The sequence below is a fragment of the Alligator sinensis genome, unplaced genomic scaffold (genome assembly GCF_000455745.1).
Source record: "Alligator sinensis unplaced genomic scaffold, ASM45574v1 scaffold1171_1, whole genome shotgun sequence".
NCBI classification, from domain to species: Eukaryota; Metazoa; Chordata; order Crocodylia; family Alligatoridae; genus Alligator; species Alligator sinensis.
In genome coordinates, this window is record NW_005843369.1 from 32,290 (window position 1) to 55,119 (window position 22,830).

Sequence of the window (22,830 nt, forward strand, 5' to 3'; positions counted from 1 at the left end):
GAATGTAAAACCACTATATAAGCTATGTGATCTATGGACAAGGAAATATTAACTACTAATTCACCACAGGCTATTAGAAGTAGACCTGCTGATAATGCTTTCATTAAAATCTTTATGGTTGCTCTTTATAACATATAAGAAATATTAAATGTACCACCAACACTTACCTATCAGATACTAAGGGATAGAGCTTAAGTGATATTCTCAGTGAAATATGAGATACCTTGGTACCTGGTGCAATGACCATGCTTATGCTAAAGGAATACATAAGGTAACATTTTAAAGATTTAATGATGATCCACCGTTTCAGAACAAGCAACCAAAAACTTTTAAACAAATCTAAAAGTCAAATTTGGCATAGGCTTTGAAACCAGTGCATTCAATTTTGTTTTAATTTTTCTTTGTGAGGTGGAACTCATGGTGATTTTAATCCCAAAAGCTTTACAATGTTACACTATTCTGTGAGAGTTCTCAAATGAATATTTTGACTGCGTGTGGAAAGTTTCAGTTTCCAGTCAGTACCTGTATTAAAAGCTCTTTCCTCTTACTTATTGTACTTTTGTGTTTCTTGTCCTTTACTTCATTTTGATATTTAAGGATCTGAAACAGCCCTGATTCTGGGCAGCAGCAGAAGGACCGGTGGTAAAAAGAGTGACTTCATTTAAAATTTCTGCATATATGTAAAAGTGAATTGTGCAATTTGCCACTACTATGGATTTGAAAACTTCCTGCACTCAAAAAAGGAGCTACTTGTCTTATTTGATATATGCCTCTGTCTCATGAAAGTATAATCTAGCACAAAGATTGATTTTTTTTTTAAACATAATTTTTAGGGAATTCAAGTTGTGAGAAATTATGATAGCATGCTGCCTTCAAAACGTTTCAGAAGTGAGAAGGATAGATATAAGTTTACTTTCCCAGCTCTATTTAAATTTGAGAGGGAAGGTGTGATGTGACTAACAATGTGGAATCAAGAGATCATGAGTCAACTCAGCTTAGTTTAACACTGCCGAAGACTTATAACAAGGTTCTTAGACCTAGGATAAGATGCCACAGTAATTAAGAAGGCTGGCTGGCTTTGACAGCTAAGGTACTTCCATGTAAAAGAAGTATGCAAATATTTTATAGCAAGATGCCAATATTATCAGAAATTTATATTGCAGACAAGAGGAGAAATTGGGAGGGAAGGCCTTTGGCATGCATGGATACATAAGCAACTCAGACAGGCCCTTTAGAATAAGCAGAGGATTTACAAGCAACAGAGAAAAGGACTCATCAGTAAGGAGAGAGATTTTGTCTGTGATCGAAGAATAGAGGAATAAAGTGAGAATGGCCAAGGTTTAGATAAGTTAGATATTGAGAAGAATATTGGAATGCATAGCAAAACTTCAACGATCATACAAAGAGAAACAGAAGGGAAGAACTGGTGCTGTTGGATTTTTCCAATTTATAAATGCTGTTGTCCTTTGGAGGCCAAGAGGAAGAGGGCTTGCCTCCCCCTGAAGCATTGGAGACTGACCACAGCTAATGGTGGGATTTTGATTCAAGTGCCCTGGTGCTCTCACCAATACTTAGAACTGAGAGGTTTTGGGCTAAAAGGCCTTCTTGCTTTTTTGTTTGGGGTCATACTGATGACCAGACTTGGGGCCAAAAACAAATTTTTCCTCTAGATCAGACTGGCAAGACTAGAAGTTTTTGCTTTGCTTTACAGCAGAGAGTACCACAAACCCATCTATGGGGTACCCCTGTAGTCCCAAGTCTGTCCCCACTATCCTGCTGCTTGTCCCAAGGAACGTTTGCCCCAGGATAACTCTACAAGCCTCAGTTCTGCTGCCCTCATGCTGCACCCCACAGCTGCAGCAAAGGAATCTCTCTGGTCACCCCAAATAGTTTGTTTGGGTTGTGAAAGAAATTTAGGTCCCCCTTTCCACAGACTGTGCTAGTCTGGAATATTACTTGCCTTCACATACTTTACCACAGGCAAGCAGTAAAATAACAAACAATAAAAGGATTTATTATATAGGAGAAATGAATTGTACAAGAATAACTGACCATATAGTTTGAAGAGAGAACAAAATGACAAGTAGTTTCTCATCCTCATCTGGCTACAACCTAATCCTTCAGAGTCTTGCCAGTATTTTCAGCGATCCCCCTTCCGGCTGATCCTGCCAGCCCTGACCACTGGGTACTTAAGACTCTCACAGAGTCTGGAATAATTCAAAGACCATGACTCTCTCATAGATTACCTCTAAATACCTCCAAGCTAGCCCTATCCCAATTGTGGGTGAGTCTCAGAATCCTCTAGACATTTCTTTTCTTCCTGGAGCATCTGGATTTCCTCTACCTATTTCTCTGGGACTCTTCCACTGTTGTGGGGTTGATTTTCCCATTACAGGAAGGCAATCCCTTGGCTGCCCATCCCAACAATAGCCTCTTCTGCCTGTGTTTAGGACTGGCAGTTGTTCATGTCCTAGTAATACAATGGCAAGAGATACATAGCAGTTTTGTCTCCGCCCTTTTTCTTAGGTATGCATTCCTCAGTTTCTTTCACTAAACCATGAAATCATAAAAATACATATGGGCAGCATAACATAATCCACACAATGATAAAAATGACAAATTAATACGGTATAAAATTTGTTTTTTTAATGAGATTCCACAAACCAGATCAGTAAAACAAAATTAAAAAAGCATGCACGACACTCCACAAACACCTCAAAATATTGTGAGGTTCCTGATACGTAGGATTCCATCCTTTTCCTGCAAACCTCTGTGCATATATCAACTGTCCAGCTTCTGTGAAGCCATGGGCTGCATGTCGCATGACTCCAGAACCAAGTTCCCCCCCTGCCACACATGTAGCCTTCCCTTCCCCTTGACCCAGGTGCTATGCTGGAGGACTGATTGGAGACCTGCAGACCCCAGCTGCCACTGCTGTGACAGGAAAGCAAGGGGAGCAGAGGACGGTGGAAGAAGGCAGCTGGGTTGGCTGTAGTTGGACAGCCCTGTATTAAACAATGATATCTGTGCTACTGCAGTGTCAGGGCATTAATAGTAATCTTGTCTCCCCAACTTTTACTTGTGGGATACTATATGCCAGTGGAGACAGAACTTTTTTGGCAAGCATGCCACAAATAAGCTCCACACCTTCCCAAATGCTACTCCAACCCCCTTCTTCTGCATCTTCTGCTGCTCTGTTTTCTGCTCCCAGCCCAATTTGCTGCTGTTTTCTGCTTCCTCCCTTATCTGGCACTGTGCTAGGTATCCCCTTCCCAATCTGCCATGTGCCACACACACAGGCTACTGATGCCACATGTTGGCCACCCCTGCTGTAAAATGCCCTTGGCATACATGGGTGTGTACCCAGTAGGTAGGTGTGAGGGTTTGAAGTGATGTTTTACTAGAATGCTTATGTAAACAGTTGCCTGCATATGCAGGGGACTGGGCTTGATGGCCTTGGAGGCCTCTTCAAATCCTATGCTCCTATAAAACCCAAACCTTCTCTGAAAGATACAAAGCCTACCTGCAAACTCGATAAAACTGATAAATCTATGGTTAGGATCATTTCAACAAAATGGAGCAAACCATTCCCTTTTGATAAACTGAGCCTGGAAGGTTCTTAGACCTAGAAAACTGGATGACATTGGACATATGGACTCCAAAACGCTGATGAATTCTGAAACAGAAGATTGGAAAGGCTAGGAAAAGAAGCAGGAAATAATTTAGGTTGAGCCACTGCAAGACAGGAAGGGTGGGTGCTGACAGACTGTTGAATTAGACTGTGTAAATCAGACTTCAGCACAGGGTCTTGGGGACAAGAATTATGGGGCAGAAGGTTAGTTTGTTCACTGGATCATTCTCTTAGTTAAGATAATATATTCAGTTTTCTAGGTCTAAGAACCTTTTAAAGCCTTTTAAAGCAGGACTGTCAAATATTCTGCCCACAGGTTGGCTCTGGTCTGTGGAGCTGCAGCATCTGACCTTTAGGGCTCCCAGGAGGAATTCAGAGGCATCAAATCTTGGGTTTTTATAGTAAGTTTTTATGAATGCTTTTAAAATATACTTTCTTTTTCCTTAACAGAGGTTGCAAAGGGCATACCTGTCTGCATGGTAATAAGTACAGCTGTGCAAATAATTCATAACACATAATTTATTCAACACATTTTTTTTTGTTTCTGCAATATCAGTGAACACACTGTTTTGGCAAATTAATTCATTATTTAAAATGATACAACATTCTCAGGAATTCTGTTTACTCCCTAGTGTATGTATAAAAAAATTGACATTTCAAAGTAGTAACTGATTCTTCAAATGTGATTGGTCAATGAGTAATATAACCTTGCTGTTGCTTCCTAATTGGATGGACTTAACCAAGAACTTAGATCACATTTCTATGAGAATGATTAATGGAAAGCAAATTTAATAGATGCCTGCAAATTATTATTAAAGGATATTGGGCTTGTGCCCTTTTTCCTTCTTGATGATGCACCCAGAAAAACTAAAAGGTTGTTTGCTTGTTGTCTTTATTTTTTATTGCTTGCAACAAAAATGCTCACTTTTTTTTTAAAAGGTATATCCTATTTTCCCTGTTTTTGCTGGGGGGATTCTATGGTCATTACTCAAAATGTTAAACACTGAAGTGAAATATATGTTAATGACACAATCATCTTTTAAAATCTAAAATTCTCTTCCTGTCAGCTACTTGGTTGTCATCCTTTGCTCCTCTAATGGCACCACTGCACTTGTCCCTGGGCACTGTAAAGTCCTTCAGTTTAGTTAGGACCCATATTTGTAAAGTACAAATAAAATTAATTCTTTGAGATTGTACAGAGTTCAGATCAGGGCAGAAAATGGTCACACACACACACACACACACACACACACACACACACACACACACACACAAAAGCTGCCTGTGCCTTTGATTTGCTGAGCGTTTGCTTGGTCGGCTGTGTGTGTTTGGGGCATGAAGCTGGGAGTGATTGCTGACTGCTGAGTGACCACTGATTGCTGAGTGATTGCTGCTTGGGCCTGACAGAAGCCTTAACAAGGGGACAGAGCCAGTCCAGGCCCAGCAGGGTATAAAAGGAGACAGCCCAGGAGACCAGGGAGCCAGTGAACAGGGGCTGCAAACAGGATAAAGCAGTTTGCAGGCCAGTTCCTAGTCAAGTTGGTGGGCACTCCCCAGCTTTTTGAGGGGCAAGTCTTTCAGCTTGGTATGAGGAAGCAGAAATAAAAGGAACCCTTTGGGGCCAATGAGCAACAGACCAGCTTCCAGGCAAGTTCATTAGGGAAGGTCTGCTTGGAAGAAGAGCAGTAAGAGAGAGAATGCAGATTAAGAGACACAGGGAAATGGCTGGAGGACGTCGCAATGGCAGAGCCACTGCCACACCCTCTGCTTGCACCTGTGAGGCTTCTGTCCAGGCAGGACCACTCACCATTGTGGGGACTGCAGCTTGAAGGTTCCTTCCAGTGACAGCCAGATTGGGGGTGCCTGTGGTGCTAGTGGTGCCTCCTAGTGGTGTCTCTGAGGGAACAGGCAAGAGAATTGTGGGAGAACATGGTGAGGCTCTGAAGCATCCTCTGCCATGAGGCATTCATTGATTCAGGGCTGGAGAAGTCCTCCAGGACTGTGGCGGAAGAAATGTCAGATGCAGTGCTAGAGAAGAGAGAGGACATGGACACCCAAGAGGGTGCAAGCTGGAGGCTTGTGACTTCTGGCAGCATGCAGAAATCTTCACCTCCACCTGCAGTCATTCATCTGGAGAACAGATATGCAGCCCTAGCAGCAGAGAGGGAGGAGCACATTCCAGTGGTGGAGGAAGACAGGGCAGGCCCAACCAAGGTCGGAAGGATCAAGATGACTGCCACCTTGAAGCAATGGGTAGCGATGGTTGGAGATTCGCTTCCACGAGGGATGGAGAAAGCCATCTGTCGGCCTGACTTCTTGTCTTGGGAGGTCTGCTACAGCTTGCACAGAGCCTGGATCTGAAATATCATGAAAGGACAACCGATGTTCATCTACCCCGTGCTTCTCATCCACGGGGGCACCAATGGTACTGCCAGGGAAGACCCTGAGCAGATCAAAAGTGACTATAGGGCTCTGGGTGCAAGGGTGAGGCGGTCTAAAGGTCAGTTTGTGTTTTCGTTAATCCTTCTGGTCAAGGGAAAGGCCCGGGCAAGAGCAGATGCATCCTGCAGATCAATGCCTGGCTGCGTAAGTCATGTCGCCAGCAGGGCTTTGGCTTCTTCGACCATGGGATGTTGTTCCAAGAAGAAGGATTGCTGGAAAGAGATGGGATCCACCTGATGAAGAGAGGGAAGAGCATCTTGGCAGACAGGCTCACTAATCAAGTGAGAAGTGTTTTAAACTAGGCTTGCCTAAGGATGGAGACCAAAGCCCTGAGGTAAGTGGGGAAGCGGGAGACCTGGAGGAAGAGCAGGAAGGAGGGGGCAACAGAGGAGGTGCTCTCATACATTCTGAGAAATCAGGACAATCAACTAGTTACCACAGGTACCTGTACACAAATGCATGGAGCCTGGGAAACAAGCAGGAACAACTGGAAGTCCTTGCACAGTCAAGGAACTATGACATGACTGGAATAACAGACTTGTGGGATAGGTCGCATGACTGGAGCACTGTCATGAATGGGTGTTCAGGAAGGACAGGGAGGGGAGAAGAAGAGGAGTTGCGCTTCATGTAAAAGAGCCATATGATTGCTCAGAGCTCCAGTATGAAGCTGGAGATAGGCGTGTTGAGACTCTCTGGGTTAGAGACAGAGGGGAAAGCAACAAGGGTGATTTCATCATGGGGCCCTGCAATAAACTACCATACCAGGAGGAAGCAGTGGATAAGGCTTTCTTCAAACAGTTAGCAGAAGCAGGAAGTGCCACAGTTGGACAATGCCTGGGTCAGGCGAGACCAAGGGATCCACCAGGGGCCTGACAAAGACCCTCCATAGGCCGTATCTGGCCTGCAGGCCATATTTTGCCCACCCCCTGATTTAGAGCTTAGTCTTGGGGCAGAAAAACCACCAAATTTTCCCTTTATTAAGGAACCTCTTTTTATATCATCTCACTCACTTCTTCAGCCCTAGCTATGAAGAATTCCAATATAATTGGGGATATATAACCAGAAATAATTATAGATATAAGTATTATATTTTTATAGGAATTGGGCATGAGCTACAACGGTCAGATTTGGAGCCAAGGTTGACAATGTGGGGTCATTTGGCTTTTAGGTCTTTGTCCTGATCTACTTTTTTGGGGTTTTTTATTTATTTATTTTTCTGTTCATATACTTCTTGAGGCTACAAATAATATCTGAGATTATATTTATCAAGTGACTTTCCTGACTTTTTCTATATTGTTCCTATACAGAAGGATTCTTCCTCAGCCCCTTGTGACATGGCCTAGGTAGCCTTTAGGTTCAGACCTGGTCCCTATGTATAGTTATTTAATCTGTTACTAAAATCCAAATATTTGTTTCTTCATTTGGAGATGAAGGTTAGTATGGAGAGAAACAACAACACAAACTGAAATTTGGCCAGAACAATGGCTGCAGTACCAGTCTGATTTAAGGCTCTTCAGAATATTTGCTATGTCTAACAAATATGAGACTCTAGGAACATTTCTTATTCTGCTGGTAATGGGACCATTTTTCTTGTGGAGTAAATGCTTACAGCAGGGGTGGGAAATTATTTTGGGTGGAGGGTCGCTTACCAAGTTTTGACAAGGCATCAAGGGCCACATGACAGGCAGCCAGGGGCAGATAAATATTAATTTTCTAAAATTTTAGGGGTCCCACAGGCCAGACAGAATAGCCTGGCGGGCCACATGTGGCCTGAGGACTGCATTTTGCCCACCCCTGGCTTAAAGGAAGGAGAAAAGCTCTCTCAACTGTAATTTGATTTTCTAATAGGTATAAGATCAGTTAAGATTTTAATATACTTAGGTTTAAGCATCCTAACTGACCAGTTGAAAAAAGGATGAATAAATATTAAAAAAAATGTTCTCAAAGACTCTTTCTGATCCTAGATCAGCACATATCTAAAAGACTTGCCTTTACTAGGTGGGATAATTCATCTTTTATGATAAAATATATTTTTGGTATTTTTATGAACTCTCAAAATCACAAATTTTATACAGGAAGAATGAATATTGTGCTCTTGGAAAATTTCAGAAATATGTTGATCACTAAAAAGTGCAGTTATTCTTTTTAAGTTAGAACACTGCTTGTATGAATACCAGCTTTCACGAAAAGAATCTATTCTTCTTAACTTTGAAGGATGAAAATAAAAGGCCCTGAGAATAGGTTATCCTGTATAAACAAAGTCTCAGATTTCATACAGCCAATCTTAATTATTTTATTCCTTTCAAAAATATCTGAGCCACATATGTTTGTAGTGGAAATGACTAATAGATAAAAAATCAGTTCTATTTATTCCAAGAGTAATACAAAAAAGGGAGGTTATAATGTGCCTTCTCTGTTTATTTTGAAGACCTTGATCACTTGGGTCTAGGTGACCTTTGAGGCTCTTACCTGCTGCAACACATCTTATCCTAGATGATCAACACAGAAAGGAAGGGCTCTTGTTCAAGGACTTCCCTTTATTGAAAGCAAAGCTTTAAAAGGTTTCTATAGAGGGTATTAAGGTTCATGCTTTGCAAAATCCTGCACTTGATACTCAATAACTGTGCTGCTTTCCAAGTGATGGTACTGTATAGAAAGAGTAAGAAATCTACATTTTTCCAGAATACAGGTTTCCCTCGATTTATGCAGGTTCTTTATATGCAAATTCGCTCTTATGCGATGAGCGTATATAGACCCATTATTTGTTACATGCAAGGTAAATATGCTCTTATGTGATCAGCATAGATGCACTCCACCCCACAAGCAGGTAAGTTTGTGGGGGGAGGAGATAGGGCCATGGCCCCACTCACTCCAGCCCCGGCTGCAGCAGCCTCGGGAGCAGCTGGCAACGTGCTCTGCCTGTCCCTCTGTACCTAAGCTCCACTTACCTGCACTTACCTCTGCTCCTAGGCTGCACTATGCCCTGGTGCAGGCTGCTGGTGTCAGCTGCTCCCAGGGCCACTCCAGTATGGGCTGGGGTGAGTGCGGAGAAACGGAGCCCCAGGCGGTGTGGGGCATGGCACTCACCCCAGCTCTAGGAGCAGCCAACACTAGCTGCCTGTAGCAGTTGGGCTGCACTGTGCCCTGGACCCCGTGGGGCTCTGCTGGTCCCCACTCACTCCAGCTCCTGCTGCAGTAGCCCCGGGAGCAGCCAATGCCAGTTGCCTGTAGCCTCTGGGATGCACCGTGCCCTGGTGCAGGCAGCTGGTGTCAGCTGCTCCTGGGGCTACTCCAGCATGGGCTTGGGTGAGCGTGAATAAGTGGAGCCCCGGACGGTGCAGGGCATGGCAATCACCCCAGCCCTGGGAGCAGTCAACACCAGCTGCCTGTAGAAGCTGAGCTGCACCGTGCACCGAGCCCCCTAGGACTCTGTCGGTCCCCACTCACCCCAGCTGCAGCAACCCCTGGAGCGGCTGACACCAGCGGCCTGCAGCTGCTGGGCTGCACTGGGTATCAGTTGCTCCCAGGGCCACTCTGGCACAGGCTGGGGTGAGTGTTGGCTGCTTCCAGGCCTGGGGTGAGTGCTGTGTCCCATGCCACCCAGTGCTTCACTTGTTCTCACACACCCCAGCCCGTGCTGGAGCGGCCCCTGGAGCAGCTGACAGCAACTGACTGCACCAGGGCATGGTGCAGCCCAGCTGCTACAGGCAGCTGGTGTTAGCCACTCCTGGGGCCAGGGTGAGTGCAGTGCTCTGCGCTACCTGGGGCTCCGCTTGTTTGCACTCACCCCAGTTCAGGACCAGCCAACACCAGGGGCCTGCACCAGGGCACGGTGAAGCCCAGGAGCAGAGGTGAGTGTGGACAAGCAGAGCCCCAGGCATGGGGAGCGGGGACAGACAGAGCACAGTGCAGCCCAGTGGCTGCAGGCAGCTGGTGCTGGTTACTCCTGGGGCCACTGCAGCCGGGGCTGGGGTGAGTACCGCTCTGTTCCCTCTGCTTTTCTGCCTTGTGCAGCCCTGGGAGTAGCACCCTTCCCCCTGCCCCTTCTTTAGTCCCAGCCTCACTCCCTCCCTTCCTCCCCCACTGCCATGGGAGCCTATCCCTATTTGTTACATTGTAAAGTGGGTTTACCTTCTGCGAATTTAATTTATACGCCATTCTCCGGGAATGCATGTACCGCATAAATCGAGGGAAACCTGTATATATTTGTGCAGAGGAAGAAGCTGGAAAAAAACTGAACTAAATTTTCATACAAGTCAGGAGGATGATTAGCTTTTTCCCTTCCCAAAAATGAATTCACCAGTAAGCCAGACAAAATGTAAGTCTTACATTTTAGAAAGATTCTTATTTGTAAATATTGTAGAACCCTTATTTGTAGTTTCATTCCACTAGTTCTGACTGGGGTTATCTATTCTCCATACTCACTTTAAACTCAAAAAGCAAAGCAGAAGTTAGGGCAGGGTGCCACCTTAGAAACTAATTGGTTCAGGGAGGCTTGAACTTTTACAGGCACCAACCTCTATTACCAGATGCTAGTAAGTGCCACCCTGCCCTACCTTCTACCTGACTTCAAACAAACAAACCTAACTAGTTCTGTATTTAACACAGGGTGGAGAATTATTTCAGCTGGAGGGCGGCTTAACTAGTTTTGGTGAGCTATTGAGGGCCACAAGGTTAGCTCTGCCCCTTGACAGGTGCCCTGCCCCCTGGTCGCCATCTTGGGACAAGAAGCCCCACCCCTTTTCTTTGCCAACGAAAGTCCCTCCCATGTCCCTAGAAGTATTCTGGGGGGGGGGGAAGGGCGGGGCAGCGAGCTCCATCTTGAAACCAGAAAAAAACCAAATCATATACTTAAAAAAAAATCCAAACATCTACTATAATGTATTTTAATTTTATTTTTAAAAGATGTTTGTCCTGATTTGTGTGTGTTTGCATAGAAGTGATTGCAGAACAGCTCAAAAAAGTCTTACTATTCTGAAGGGGTGTGGGGGAAGGTGTGAAGGGGTGTGGGTGCAAGAGTGTGCATGTGTGTGAATATGGTGTGGGAAGGGGTGGGTATGTATATGTACGTGGGTATGGTGGGGAGTTTGGGTGGGGGCTGTGGGGTTATGGTGGGGGGTGGGAGTGTGTTGGGGTATAGTGGAGTTTGGGGGTGTGTGGAAAGGTGTGTGTGTGGTGGGGGGGTCCTCTCAGAGTCCCTGGAGTGTGCAAGTCCCTTAAGCTGCATGTGGTGGCAGTGAGCAGGGCCAGCCCTGCCCAGCCCCATAGTGCGCAACTCCCCATGCTCCACCCCACAAGTCCCCGGCTCCAGGTGGGGGCAACATGCAGGGCCAGCTCCACCTGTCCCGATAGGGCCAACAGCACTCCCACCCAAGCCCCTAGTCACACATGGTGGCCGCAAGTGGGGTCACCTCTACCCAGCCCCATAGCATGCAGCTCCCATGCTCCCACCCAAGTCCCCAGACACAGGTGTTTGTAGCATGTGGGGTCAGCCCCACCTGACCCTATAGTGCTCCTGCCCATGTCCCCAGCAGCACATGCTGGCAGCGTGTGGGCCCAGCCCCACCCGGCCCCATAGTGTGCAGCTCCTGCACCATGTGGGGCCAGCTCAGCCTGTGCTCCTGGCCCCTTTTACCCCAGCTGGAGTCCCTGGCCCCAGCTCAGTGGGGCCCATACCTGCATTTTCAGGCTTGCAGCATCCCAGCTGCCTGCTGGGAGCAGCCCGGGCTCCTGGCTGGCAGCAGCTACCCAGAGCTGGGGCCAGCTGCAGCTGGGAGGCTCTGGAGCCCCGGCATCAGCTCTATAGCAGCACATGCACACGGGCCTTGGAGCAGGCGGTGGGAGGGGCCTGAGGCAGCACAACCCCTATCTCTACCCCGCTCCCGGCACAGAGCTGGTGACTGGGCTCTGGAGCCCGGCGCAGCTGTTTGTAGCCAGCCTGGACTCTGGGCAGGCTGCAAACACTGCACTGGGCTCCACAGCTCTGGCATCAGCTCCATGCTGCCGGTGACTGCACAGGCACCTCAGAGCAGGCTGCGCTGCCCTGCTGTCTGCCCTGAGGTGCCCGTGCAGTCACTGCCAGCATGGAGCTGGCACCTGATTTAACCTAAACTTCCATTGAAAAAACTTGAGACCACTGCTCCTTGTTCTGTCATCTGCCACCACTGAGAATAATTTAGCTCATGAGTGGGCAATTATTTTGGACGGCAGGCCGCTTACCAAGTTTTGAGAAGCTGTCGAGGGCCACATAGATAGCCCCGCCCCTTGACAGGTGCCCCACCCCTGAGCACCATCTTGTGACTGAAAGTCCCGCCCACTGGCCCCTGACCTTTGCCACCAGAAGTCCCTTCCCTTGGCCCCGGAAGTACTCTTTTCAGCAAGGGTTTTGCCATCTCAGAACCAGAAACATATCAAATTATATTCTAAAAAGTGAACATCTACAATATTCGTTAATTTGATTTAAAAGATATTGTTGTCCTGATTTACATGCGTTTGCATTGAGCCCATAGAGGTGATTGCACAATAGCTTAAAATGAAGTCTTACTTTTGTATGTTGTGGGGGGTGGGTATGTGGGGTGAGGGAGCACGCGCGCGCGCGTGTGTGTGTGTGTGGATGGATATGTGGGCTGTGGGTGGGTATGGGGCTTGTGGAGGGATGTGTGTAGGGCAAGGGTGACTGGGGTTTGTGTATGGCAGTGCGAGGAGGGGTGTGGGTACATGTGTATGGTGGGTTGTGCATGTAGGACTCACTCTATAAACACACACACACTGCTCATGAGCCCCCCCCCTCCACACACACACACACACACACGCGCGCGCGCGCGTACCAGCATGGTCCCATGCTCCACGGTCTGGTGATGCAGCTGGGAGCCACGTGGTACTGGAGCAGGGCAGGGGCAGGAAAGCAGGGAACTGGTTGGGGATAGGGTGGGGCTGGGCTGCTCAAGCCTGCTGAGGGCTCCCTCTGGGTCCTACAACCCCTGGGTCCTGTCAGCTTTGGACAGGCTGCCTGGAGTGAATAAACATTTCTTTACTAAATTTTTAGGGGCCCCACAGGCCAGACAGAATGGCCTGGTGGGCCGAATTTGGCCCATGGGCCATATTTTTCTCACCCCTGGTCTAGCTCCATTCTCTTTGTAACCACCCTTCAGGGTTGGCCTATAATTGGAGCAATACCATGTACTGTTGTGATGGACTATAATTACTGGAGCTACATGTGCACAAAGAACCAGTAAAGGACAGAGCCAGCACAGAGCCAGGTAATGATCTTCATTAGATATGGCTCTATATCTCCCAGGAAATTCTGAGTTAGAGGGAGGCTCATCTGTCTCTTTTTACAGATGGGAGCCCTGCCTCATCTTGGGATGGAATAATACAGCAGTTTCTGAACTGTGGCTCGTAACTCCAAATGGGGTGACAACATCAGCGGATGGGGTCGTGGGGGTAGGAGGCTGTGGGTTGGGAGTGAGAGGCCAAGCTGAGGAAATGGGGTCATGCTGAGGAAATGGGGCTATAAATGGGGTCATCCTGAGGAAAAGTTTGGGAAGCACTGAAATGATGTCCTGAGATGGTAAAGCAGGGGTTCTTATCCCAAATGCATAATTAGCAGAAATTTCTCTGACCACCCATAATCCCTTAACTTCCACCCATAATAAAAAAGATACAAAAAATAAATTAGCATTTTTTCTAAAATGTCATAAATAGTATTCCCTATTTTAGCTGCTGTCCTTTATATCAGTGGTCCTGAACTGGGGTGCTGTGGCCCCCTGGTGGGCTGTGAGCAGGTTTCAGGGGGTCTGCACTACACCCCACCCCACCTCCCCTCCACAGAAAATTCATGGCATGAGGGAAGCAACGGCTGGGTCATGGCAGCAGGGTAGTGCTGCGGCCCAGCATGCTAGCAGCTGATAGTGGGAGGAGACGAGGGCAGCAAGGCCCTTTGCTCCAGCCTGTTACTCCTTGAGCTGCTACTGGCACATGGAAGGTGTGGGGGTCCTGGTGGTGCCAGCAACAAGTCTTGCCGCCCTGCTCAGCCCTTCCACACCAGGTCCTGCCTCTTGGGCCATGGAGGAAGTTCCTCCCTGTGCTGGTCTACCCAGGCTGCAGCCCAGTGCCCACTGTGGGCACAAAAATCTGGGGAAGAAGCTATGCCCCCCTAATGTATCCCTATGCCCCCTTCACCTCACCTATGCCCTCCCCCCACACACTGGATATGCAGAGAAACAGTTGTTGTGGCACAAGTGGGCCATGGAGCTTTTACAGCATGCTAGTGGGGCCTCAGGAAGAAAAAGGTTGAGATCCTCTGATTTAGATTACCTGCTAAATTCACTCATGGCTTTACTACATGCAATGCCAAAATCTATCCCAAATTTTAACCCTTCCCACTACATTAAATGCATACATAAAAAAATTGCTTACATGAACAGTTCAACATGTGCGCACATGCATGCACACAAATTTATACCCTCCTTTTTTACTTTCCATTAAAGTTTACTGACAATGAAAGAAGTTTTCTATAATATAATGATCTGATTATCAAGGAAGTGTGGTTTATTTTGTAACAGATTATTTTAGATAGAAGTTTTTTCTTCCACACTGTTGCATATTACAAATGTATATTTGTATTTCCTATTTCCTCTTCCTGCCTATTTCCTCTTCAAAGGATCAAAGGTTACAGCAGTCAAAAATGGACATTATGTAAGTACGTGCACACACTACAAATCTGTAGCTATAAAAGTGACAAACAAATTTACCTTTGCCATTTGTTCTGCCAGTTGTAGACGTCCATCTAGCTCACGTCTGATCTGAGCTGCTTGTTCATCTGCATTATCCAGCTTAGATATAAAGCAAACAAATTGCAAAAATTAATCATGTGGGATATGCTCTGGTAGAACAGAGCATTTTTATTTTATAGAGTTTAAATATTTAAAAAATGAAGGACTAGCAGAAAAAATACATCCTCTATTTGAATATAACAATTTCTGAATAAATATTAAGGTATGACTTTCAGCAAAAATGTAAGAAATATACATTTGAAGGTGAGACACAAGTTTTAATCATGGCAAATACAAATGCAGAGTACAGGAGTGGTATTGGCTATTCTGTCACACAAAGGGAACAGAATGGAATAGTTGTGCCTAAAACTTTCCAGGTTTTCCTTCACCTCATTCATTTGTTAGATTTACATGCTTCTTTCCCCTCCAAAGATGTTCAGGGTAGGTTACAATAAAAGACAAAATAGCATACCAAGACAGAATAAAATATTAAAATATGATAGTGTAGCAAAAGAAATTCCCCCACTCCCACTCTGCTACCTCTCCCCAAGAAGGGAGTCCCCTTCCCTCCTCAACCCCTATTCATTATCTCTATAAAAGAGAAAGATTTTTTTCTTCATATTCCCTCCCATCCATACCTATTCCCACTCTTCTGCTTCACACCCTGGTAAGTCTCCCCCAGCTTAATGTCCCACCCAAGTCCATACCTCCATCTGTCACAGGGAGGCCATGGCTATCCTACCCCACCCTCTCTCCTGCCTCACACCATTCCCTTAATGACCTTCCCAAATCCATACTTCCCCCTTCCACAGTGGGGCACAATGGGGCATACTTCCCCCTTTCATACTAGTTGTCCCCCCCTCCACTCCTCCTTCCCTTCTTCCCCAAATAAACAGTGTACAGTATTCAATTAAAATATACATATATCAAGGGACTGTAGGCCACTCCCATCCCTGCCAAATGCAAAGCCCATCCCTGCAATGCAATGCAATTCGTCACCTACTCTAGGGCAACCTGCATTTCCTATAAAGGGGAGTGATATCAGCAGCCCTACACCAAGCTGGGGGCTGCTACAGTCCATGGAGGAACCACAGGGCTCCCAGAAACAGCAGTTCTGAGCCTGGGACAGCCTACAGGACAGTTTATGATGACAAAGCCTCCAAAAATGTATCGCTACTTCACAGGCAATAGAACACAGGGTCCTCTCTCAAAGATTTTAAAATGTGTATTTTAGAGAGATGGAGTGAGTGAGTGACAAAAAAAAAAAGAGATGATAGAATAGGAAAAGTTTTAATCTGATGCATGTACAACATTTTCACCAATAAAAGTAGATGCAATGAGTAGGAAATCCCTTAGGTGTCTTTAACCTTAATACTGTTAAGTTCCAGGTTTGATGGTGGCAGTCATTAACACCCTGGTGGTTTGATCCACAGATCTTGTTAAAGTTAATAGCTTGCTATGTGCTCACTGATTGGGCTACATGAGTAAAGATATTTATAGTCCTTCATGAAGTAAAATAGCTGAAACTATTGGGAAGCTAGGGCTGGAGCTGCTGTCAGTACTGTTGCTGCATGGCTGAGCAGAGGCCGAAGCAACTATGTGCTCCGTGTCCCAGACCAGAGTGGAGTCAGAGCTGGAGCTGTGGAGGCTAAGTGGGGGGTTGGGCAGGGGGGAAGAGGAGAGGCAAACGTGGTAGTGGGTGTGGGGGGAGTGGCAGGGGAGCAGGCTTGAGGGTACAAATAGCATAAGCAAGGGTAAGGAGTCAGGAAACTTGTCTCTCCTGCCACCTGTCCCCCTGCAGTGGTGATGGGGGGAGGGGGGAATTTAAGATGACTCTCCAATAGTTAGATTCTATACATGGAAGATTATAACACCTTTGTGGGGGGGGAAGGGATCACCTTGAATTTAAAATCACCTTGGATTCAGGTAAATACCGTATATTGACTAATCCTAATGAAAATTAAAGCCAACATGGGTACGAGCTCAAGGTGTAATAACAACTACTCTACATGTATTTTTTAAATTAAACAGAAGGAACTGACTGGGTCAGGGATTACTGATGTGATAAACAGCCGTCCAATCCTATTTCATTAGGAATAAAGCACTGCTACATTTTGATGGCTCTCTCTACCCTTGCAGCTATTCAGCCAGATGTACAAGACAAACCAACAGGACAAATATTGAAATGTATCTCAAAAAATTCCAAACTTTTTTTTATGAGAACCTACATAAATCCCAACACAAGACTGAAATAGTAAGATGCTGCTTCTTTAATGTAGTTCCCCCACTTTTTTTTAATTCCAGAGTTATTTTTGCTTAATTAGCCTGAAAACCGTTGAAATAAGTAATATAACTTTGTTTTGGCTATGTATAAAGTAGGTCAAAATTCCTTGTATCTTAAGAAAATATCACAGGATAAAAAAAATCATTAAATAAGTATCTGCTTGAAGAAAATTTAGATAGCTAAATTATAAATTCCTGTAAAAAAGAAAAAAAAGTTTTTTCCAACATTTCTTTCAGCTGCCCAAGGACAAGCTTTAATGACTGGCTCTCTTATTTACTTGATTAAATAGCCAAAGCTTTGGATTAAAGACTGAATTCTTTACTTATTTTTCCACGTAAGAAAAATACACTAAATGATCACTTCACTTAATATATGTGTGTGTGTGTGTGTGTGTGTGTGTGTGTGTGTGTGTGTGTGTTTAAATCTGTCTTGAGAAATCTTGGCATCTTTTAGTTTCCACAATATTTAAGGCTGCCTGTTGTTTATAATTAACTGCTTGAAAAAAAAAAATAGTTATTTTTGAACTGCCGTTTCTTCCTGAATTATTTATACATTAATTATACGTGCTCCATTAATTTACAGTAAGCAAGGAACCAAGACTAGAGGGCTATAGTGTAAAAAAGTCTGCTCCAATAATTAAGAAATGTTCACGTGTACTTTACATGACCTTCAACAATACAAATTTTAGTTGATTTTTCAGGCATTTAAACCCATCAGTTTCAGTTACTGCACATGCCCCCAAGTGAAACATAAACCTTGTTTTGGTAAGGCAAAATGAAGAAAAAAGACTTTCCCAGTCATGCCTGAATGCTGACTTCAGGGAATCCTGATAACAGTGGCTGTGGCAGTGAGAGGGGGAACAAGGCAAGCTCTGACCTTGAAGACTGAATTCCATCACCTCCCTCCATGATGATGACAGAGGAAGGCATCATACAGTAGTGTCTGGATAACTATTTTTCCATGCTTCTGTTCCAGCAACATATAATCAGCTTCCTCACTTAAGACATGCACCCTAATTTGGGGGGGGGAGGGGACGGGACCAATTTTTAGAAAAAGAAGCATGTGGTATATAAGCAAATACACTAATTTTTTTGCCATGGTGAGAACCTATGCATCAAGGCTTGGGTTTTCTCTCACTCAGCTGCAACTGGGTCATATGTAAAAGGAAGCGAGTCAGCTCCTATTCCAGTTACTAGGCACCTAAATGGACTTGGGTGCCTAAGTGTGAGCCTATTCCACTCTGCTCGAGTCCCTGAAAAACAGAAAACATACAAGACAGATGAGCCCTCTTCCTGCTTGATGCTCATTGTGACTCAGTCTGATGGCTAAGATGATGGTGTGTTTCAACAATAGGCATGTTAACATTTTTTCCAGGAATTTGGCAGGGTGGAATAGGATCACACTTTTAGCCCCTAATACATGAAATAAAATCTGGCTATGTGCCTCCATTGGAGAGACGCATGCTTTTTTTTGGTTTGTTTTTTAACGAATCTATAGATTTAATTTCTCTCCATGAAGACTCCTTCCCTCATTTAAGTGATGAATAAGGCTTCAGTGACAGCTATGTATGGATACTAAGAAAGCTCAAACTATTGCAAGATTTTTAATGTTCTCTAAATTAGCTGATGAGAGAGGAGTGATTTTGAGTAACACACTACACTGGCTACTCTGGACATGTCTACACAAGATGTTTTTTTCCAGAATAGACTAACTAGCTCTTCAGTAAATGTCTTGGTGTCTACTCGTGCAGCTCTATTAGGCCACAGGGACCTAATAAACATCGCATCTTACAAGTACTACCCTGCTGCAGAGTTTTTAACTTCATAGCAACACATGTGTAGACACTGACATGACTGGCTGGGACACAAGGATACTCCAGTGTAGGGGCTGCCTGTCAGCTAGTAGTTTGTGCCCCAGGCAGCCCCTCTGGAGCATGTTAAGATGGATCAGAGCAGTCCTGAGCTAGCAGGCTGACACCCCCAGGCCTTCTGCCAGCAGGGACTGCTCTGACCTGGCTCAATGTGCTGTGGTCCCATGTACACATAGCACTTGGGACCAATAAAGTCCAACATGATATATTCTAGGTTTTATTGTGTAGCATTAATATACATGCGTAGATGTGGCCATTTATACCTACCTCTGCCCCTGTAGTTAACTTTACCAAATTAGAGACAAAAATTACACACAAACCGGTATAAGCAATTGGGAACCAGTTCAAATCTGTGACACAACAAACGTTCAGTGCACAAACTGCTTTCAGAATGGCCAAAACCTGGCTGGATGCATTTTGAAATGTAACTGATTTAAGTTAAATTGTTTTATTGAACTTCTGTCCCAGATCCCCTCCAGATTCAAGTTAACTCACAGCCCACCAGCATTCCTAACCCTCTCAATGAGAAATAAAATTGTTTAATATAAGATGGAACACAGAGATGTGAAGATGAGGAGAATAGGCAACTTGGTGTTACTTTTTGTACAAAGTCATTCTGCTTGTTGTATTGTGTCAGATAAAAGACAAGTTTTCAGGCAAAAAAGTCAGTGGCTCTCTGCCCAAAGATGAATGTATAATCAATTCTTTAAAATATCCACTAAATCTGTAGTGGCAACAATAGCAACATGGGCAGATCTAGGATTTTGAAAAGTGGGGGGTGCAGATTATGTGGCATATCATCACATAAGACAACACATTTTTCTCCAGTTAAAGAAAAACTAGAATCTGTACTTATATGCTAGGGGTCTAGCAGTATATTATTCAGTTTAATATCAAAGTGAAAATAAATATATATTTATTAGGATGCTCACTAATTTGTTAAAAAGAACAACAAATCAGGCAAAATAGTCAAAAGAGAGCATTTCATTAGTCCTGTGGTCATTACTGTTAAATGTATGCCTCTTATTCAGAGTCATAAAGTCAAATTTAGACTTCTTGAGTGTCTTAAGCGCCTCCAAAACTTTACTCTTAGTCATTTGTACACCTGAATTAATATTACCACACTTGAGTTAAGGTTTTTAGCTACAGCTACAAGTAGTCTGCAGAGCTGTGAAACATAAGACAGACATTACCAAGAATGGCTGACAGACAGCAAAACTGCAGAAGGGATAGTTCTTCAGGACCAGAACTAGAACTAGGCAGTTGGTTTTATAGTTTGGGTAGACTAGAAATCAAAGGGGTGGGGGGAGTAAAAATTCACCCCCCTGGGTTCACCCCTGAGTAGCAATATAATATAGATCTGATAGATATGGTGATTAGAATTCTCTGGTTGTACCTACTTACCTAATACAGAATAAAATGTATTCAGCCCAAAACACCAAGCGTTACCAAAAACTGTGTACTCTCTCTCAGGTAATTATTTCTAGACCATAAGAACTGGAGCTACTGGTGGGATACAGAAGACTTGCTCTATTTTTTTTCTAGTAAAAAAAGAGTGAAAACTAAGAGCTGGCATTTTTGAGGGGGTTTGAGTTTATGAAGGTGGGGCTCTGAATTAAATGAGGGGTGCCTTGAGTCTAAAAATGTTGAACACACTGGTGTACGTCAAGTATGTCACAGACCTCAGACTTAAAAATAACAATCCAACATTCCACATCTATATTGGCTATCAATGCACAGGTACTTGGTTGATCACATTAGTAACGCTGAAAACAGTGGTGTTGATCAAGTATGTCACAGACCTTAGTGTTAAGTGTAGAGACCCCAAAAGAGCAGTAAAAAATTAGCAACCCTGTAGATGGTTTTAAAGAATCTATAAGTAGAGAACATCATTTAAGAATAATGATCCAACATTCCACATCTATACTGGCTATCAATATACAGGTACTTGTTAATCACATTAGCAATGAGGACGCGCAATCATTTCTGCATTACTTTACAGTAGACATCTGCAACAAAAAAATATTTAGAAACTCAATGAGTTTTTAGTTTGGAGTATACTACAGCTACAAGTAATCAAAGCAATATTGTCCCTAAACACCAGAATATACTAGTTTGTAATAGTTGCTTATACAAGAAATAAAAATGGCTGTCAAGCTGAGCACTCAATTTACTAAAGCAATCAAATGGGTGGTAAAATTTAAATTATTACAACCTCTAGTTTACTAAGAAGGACAACTATACAAATCAGCAACACATTTCCTCCTTGTTATAGATTATCCTGTTTGCTAAAAACGAAACAAAAAAAACTGTTCTTCAGAAGGGAAAATATTATATAACTTCAGTAGGTATAAATGACTATTTATTTTAACATGAAAGAATTGCTTTTTACTTTTGAAATATGGCTCATCATCACGCTCTTAATGTGACTTATTTTGCAATAATGTCATATAGTTCAATTCTCTAAATAAAACATTCAATTGCTAGGCAACAAAGTTGGTCATGTGTAAGTGCCTTAAGACCATTATTATGGAAAGCATTTAACTTTTATTTTAAATAAATAATATATTTAATACATTATAATAATTTTAAACCAGGAGTTCTATAATTTCCCATTTTTGCCTTTCTGACAAAATAACAACTGTCCAGTCCCTGAACTACATTACCTGAGATTATTCCTAAAAAAGGTGAGCATGAATTAAAAATATTAGCTTTAACAATACTTCCAAATTAAAACTCCCTTGTTACAATCCAGCCCTTGGTAATTTTCTTAAATAATGTGCATCACTTAAATAGCTATTTGTTAGTTTGGAAATTGGGGGATGGAGTGATGCACAGGCAATGATATGTTTGTGCAGCCTAAGCCACAGAGGAGGCAGTATCAATAGGAGCATTTCTATTGTTTTTATATTCAGATTTACATAGAGTAAATTATAATAATCCAACACTCATGGATCCCCGTTTCTAGCTCCTCATCTGGAAAAGAGGGCAGAGTTTCCTAATGAACTGAAGGAGATGTAAAGACTTTTTTTGTCACTTGCGCTACCTGGTCATCCATGCAAAAGCAAAGAGATGAGTCAAACAGATTCATTTTGATACTTTGAAATATCTTAATGAATGAGGGCTCTATGCCTTCAATGGAATATAAAAGTGTGAACAAGAAAGAGATAATGATACTGTCAGACCAATTCTTCAAAGCATTTCCCTGCCAATCTGCAGTCTGCCTCAGTTGAGCTGGGCTGGTTTCCCTTCATTTAAGATTTGATCTCTAAAAGACCTTGTGGCATCTTTGAGGGCAGCTGCTGCATCAGTAATATATGAAGCTATACGATGAATATGTCGTGAAAAACTAGGACAACTGTGGCATGACCCAAGAACTCAGTAAAGAGGAAAACTGGATATCCATGGCAATGAAAAATTGTGGATGGCAATGAGAAAGACAGTGACCCAGGCAACTACAGTGCTTTTTCCTTTAATTTAGTAAGAAACAACAGTCAAAGGTATGGAAGCAAACAGATTTCTGGGCATATATTAAACCAAATACTTCCTTGCTGTTGTAATAGTAGGTAGGGCATAGGCAGGGCTTTTACCTATGAAGTATTATAGGATGTTCTTGATGTTCCGGATGTAATACCTTGTAGCTTTGTGTGATTATTTGTGATGGCAATTTGGGTGTTTCCTTTAAACCTCCATGTTTGAAGACCTAAGCCAACCTCAAACTCTTGAAAGTAGGAGAAAACAGAGCTGGTCACTGCAGGTTTTCTTGCATCGTCCCCTGAAGTTTGGGGCACCATCACTGATAAGAAAATGAAGTACCTGGATTCAACAT

The 22,830-nt window shown here is 43.8% G+C and overlaps 1 protein-coding gene across 1 annotated transcript in view; it reads right to left on the bottom strand.

Annotated features, from left to right (window-relative positions):
* Positions 1 to 22,830, bottom strand: part of LOC102374289 (calcium-dependent secretion activator 2-like) — a 167,565-nt gene that overhangs the window by 21,656 nt on the left and 123,079 nt on the right. Inside the window, exon 3 of the mRNA XM_006038503.3 lies at positions 14,827 to 14,907. Coding sequence (XP_006038565.3) covers positions 14,827 to 14,907 — 81 coding nt within the window. The remainder of the gene's footprint in view (positions 1 to 14,826; positions 14,908 to 22,830) is intronic.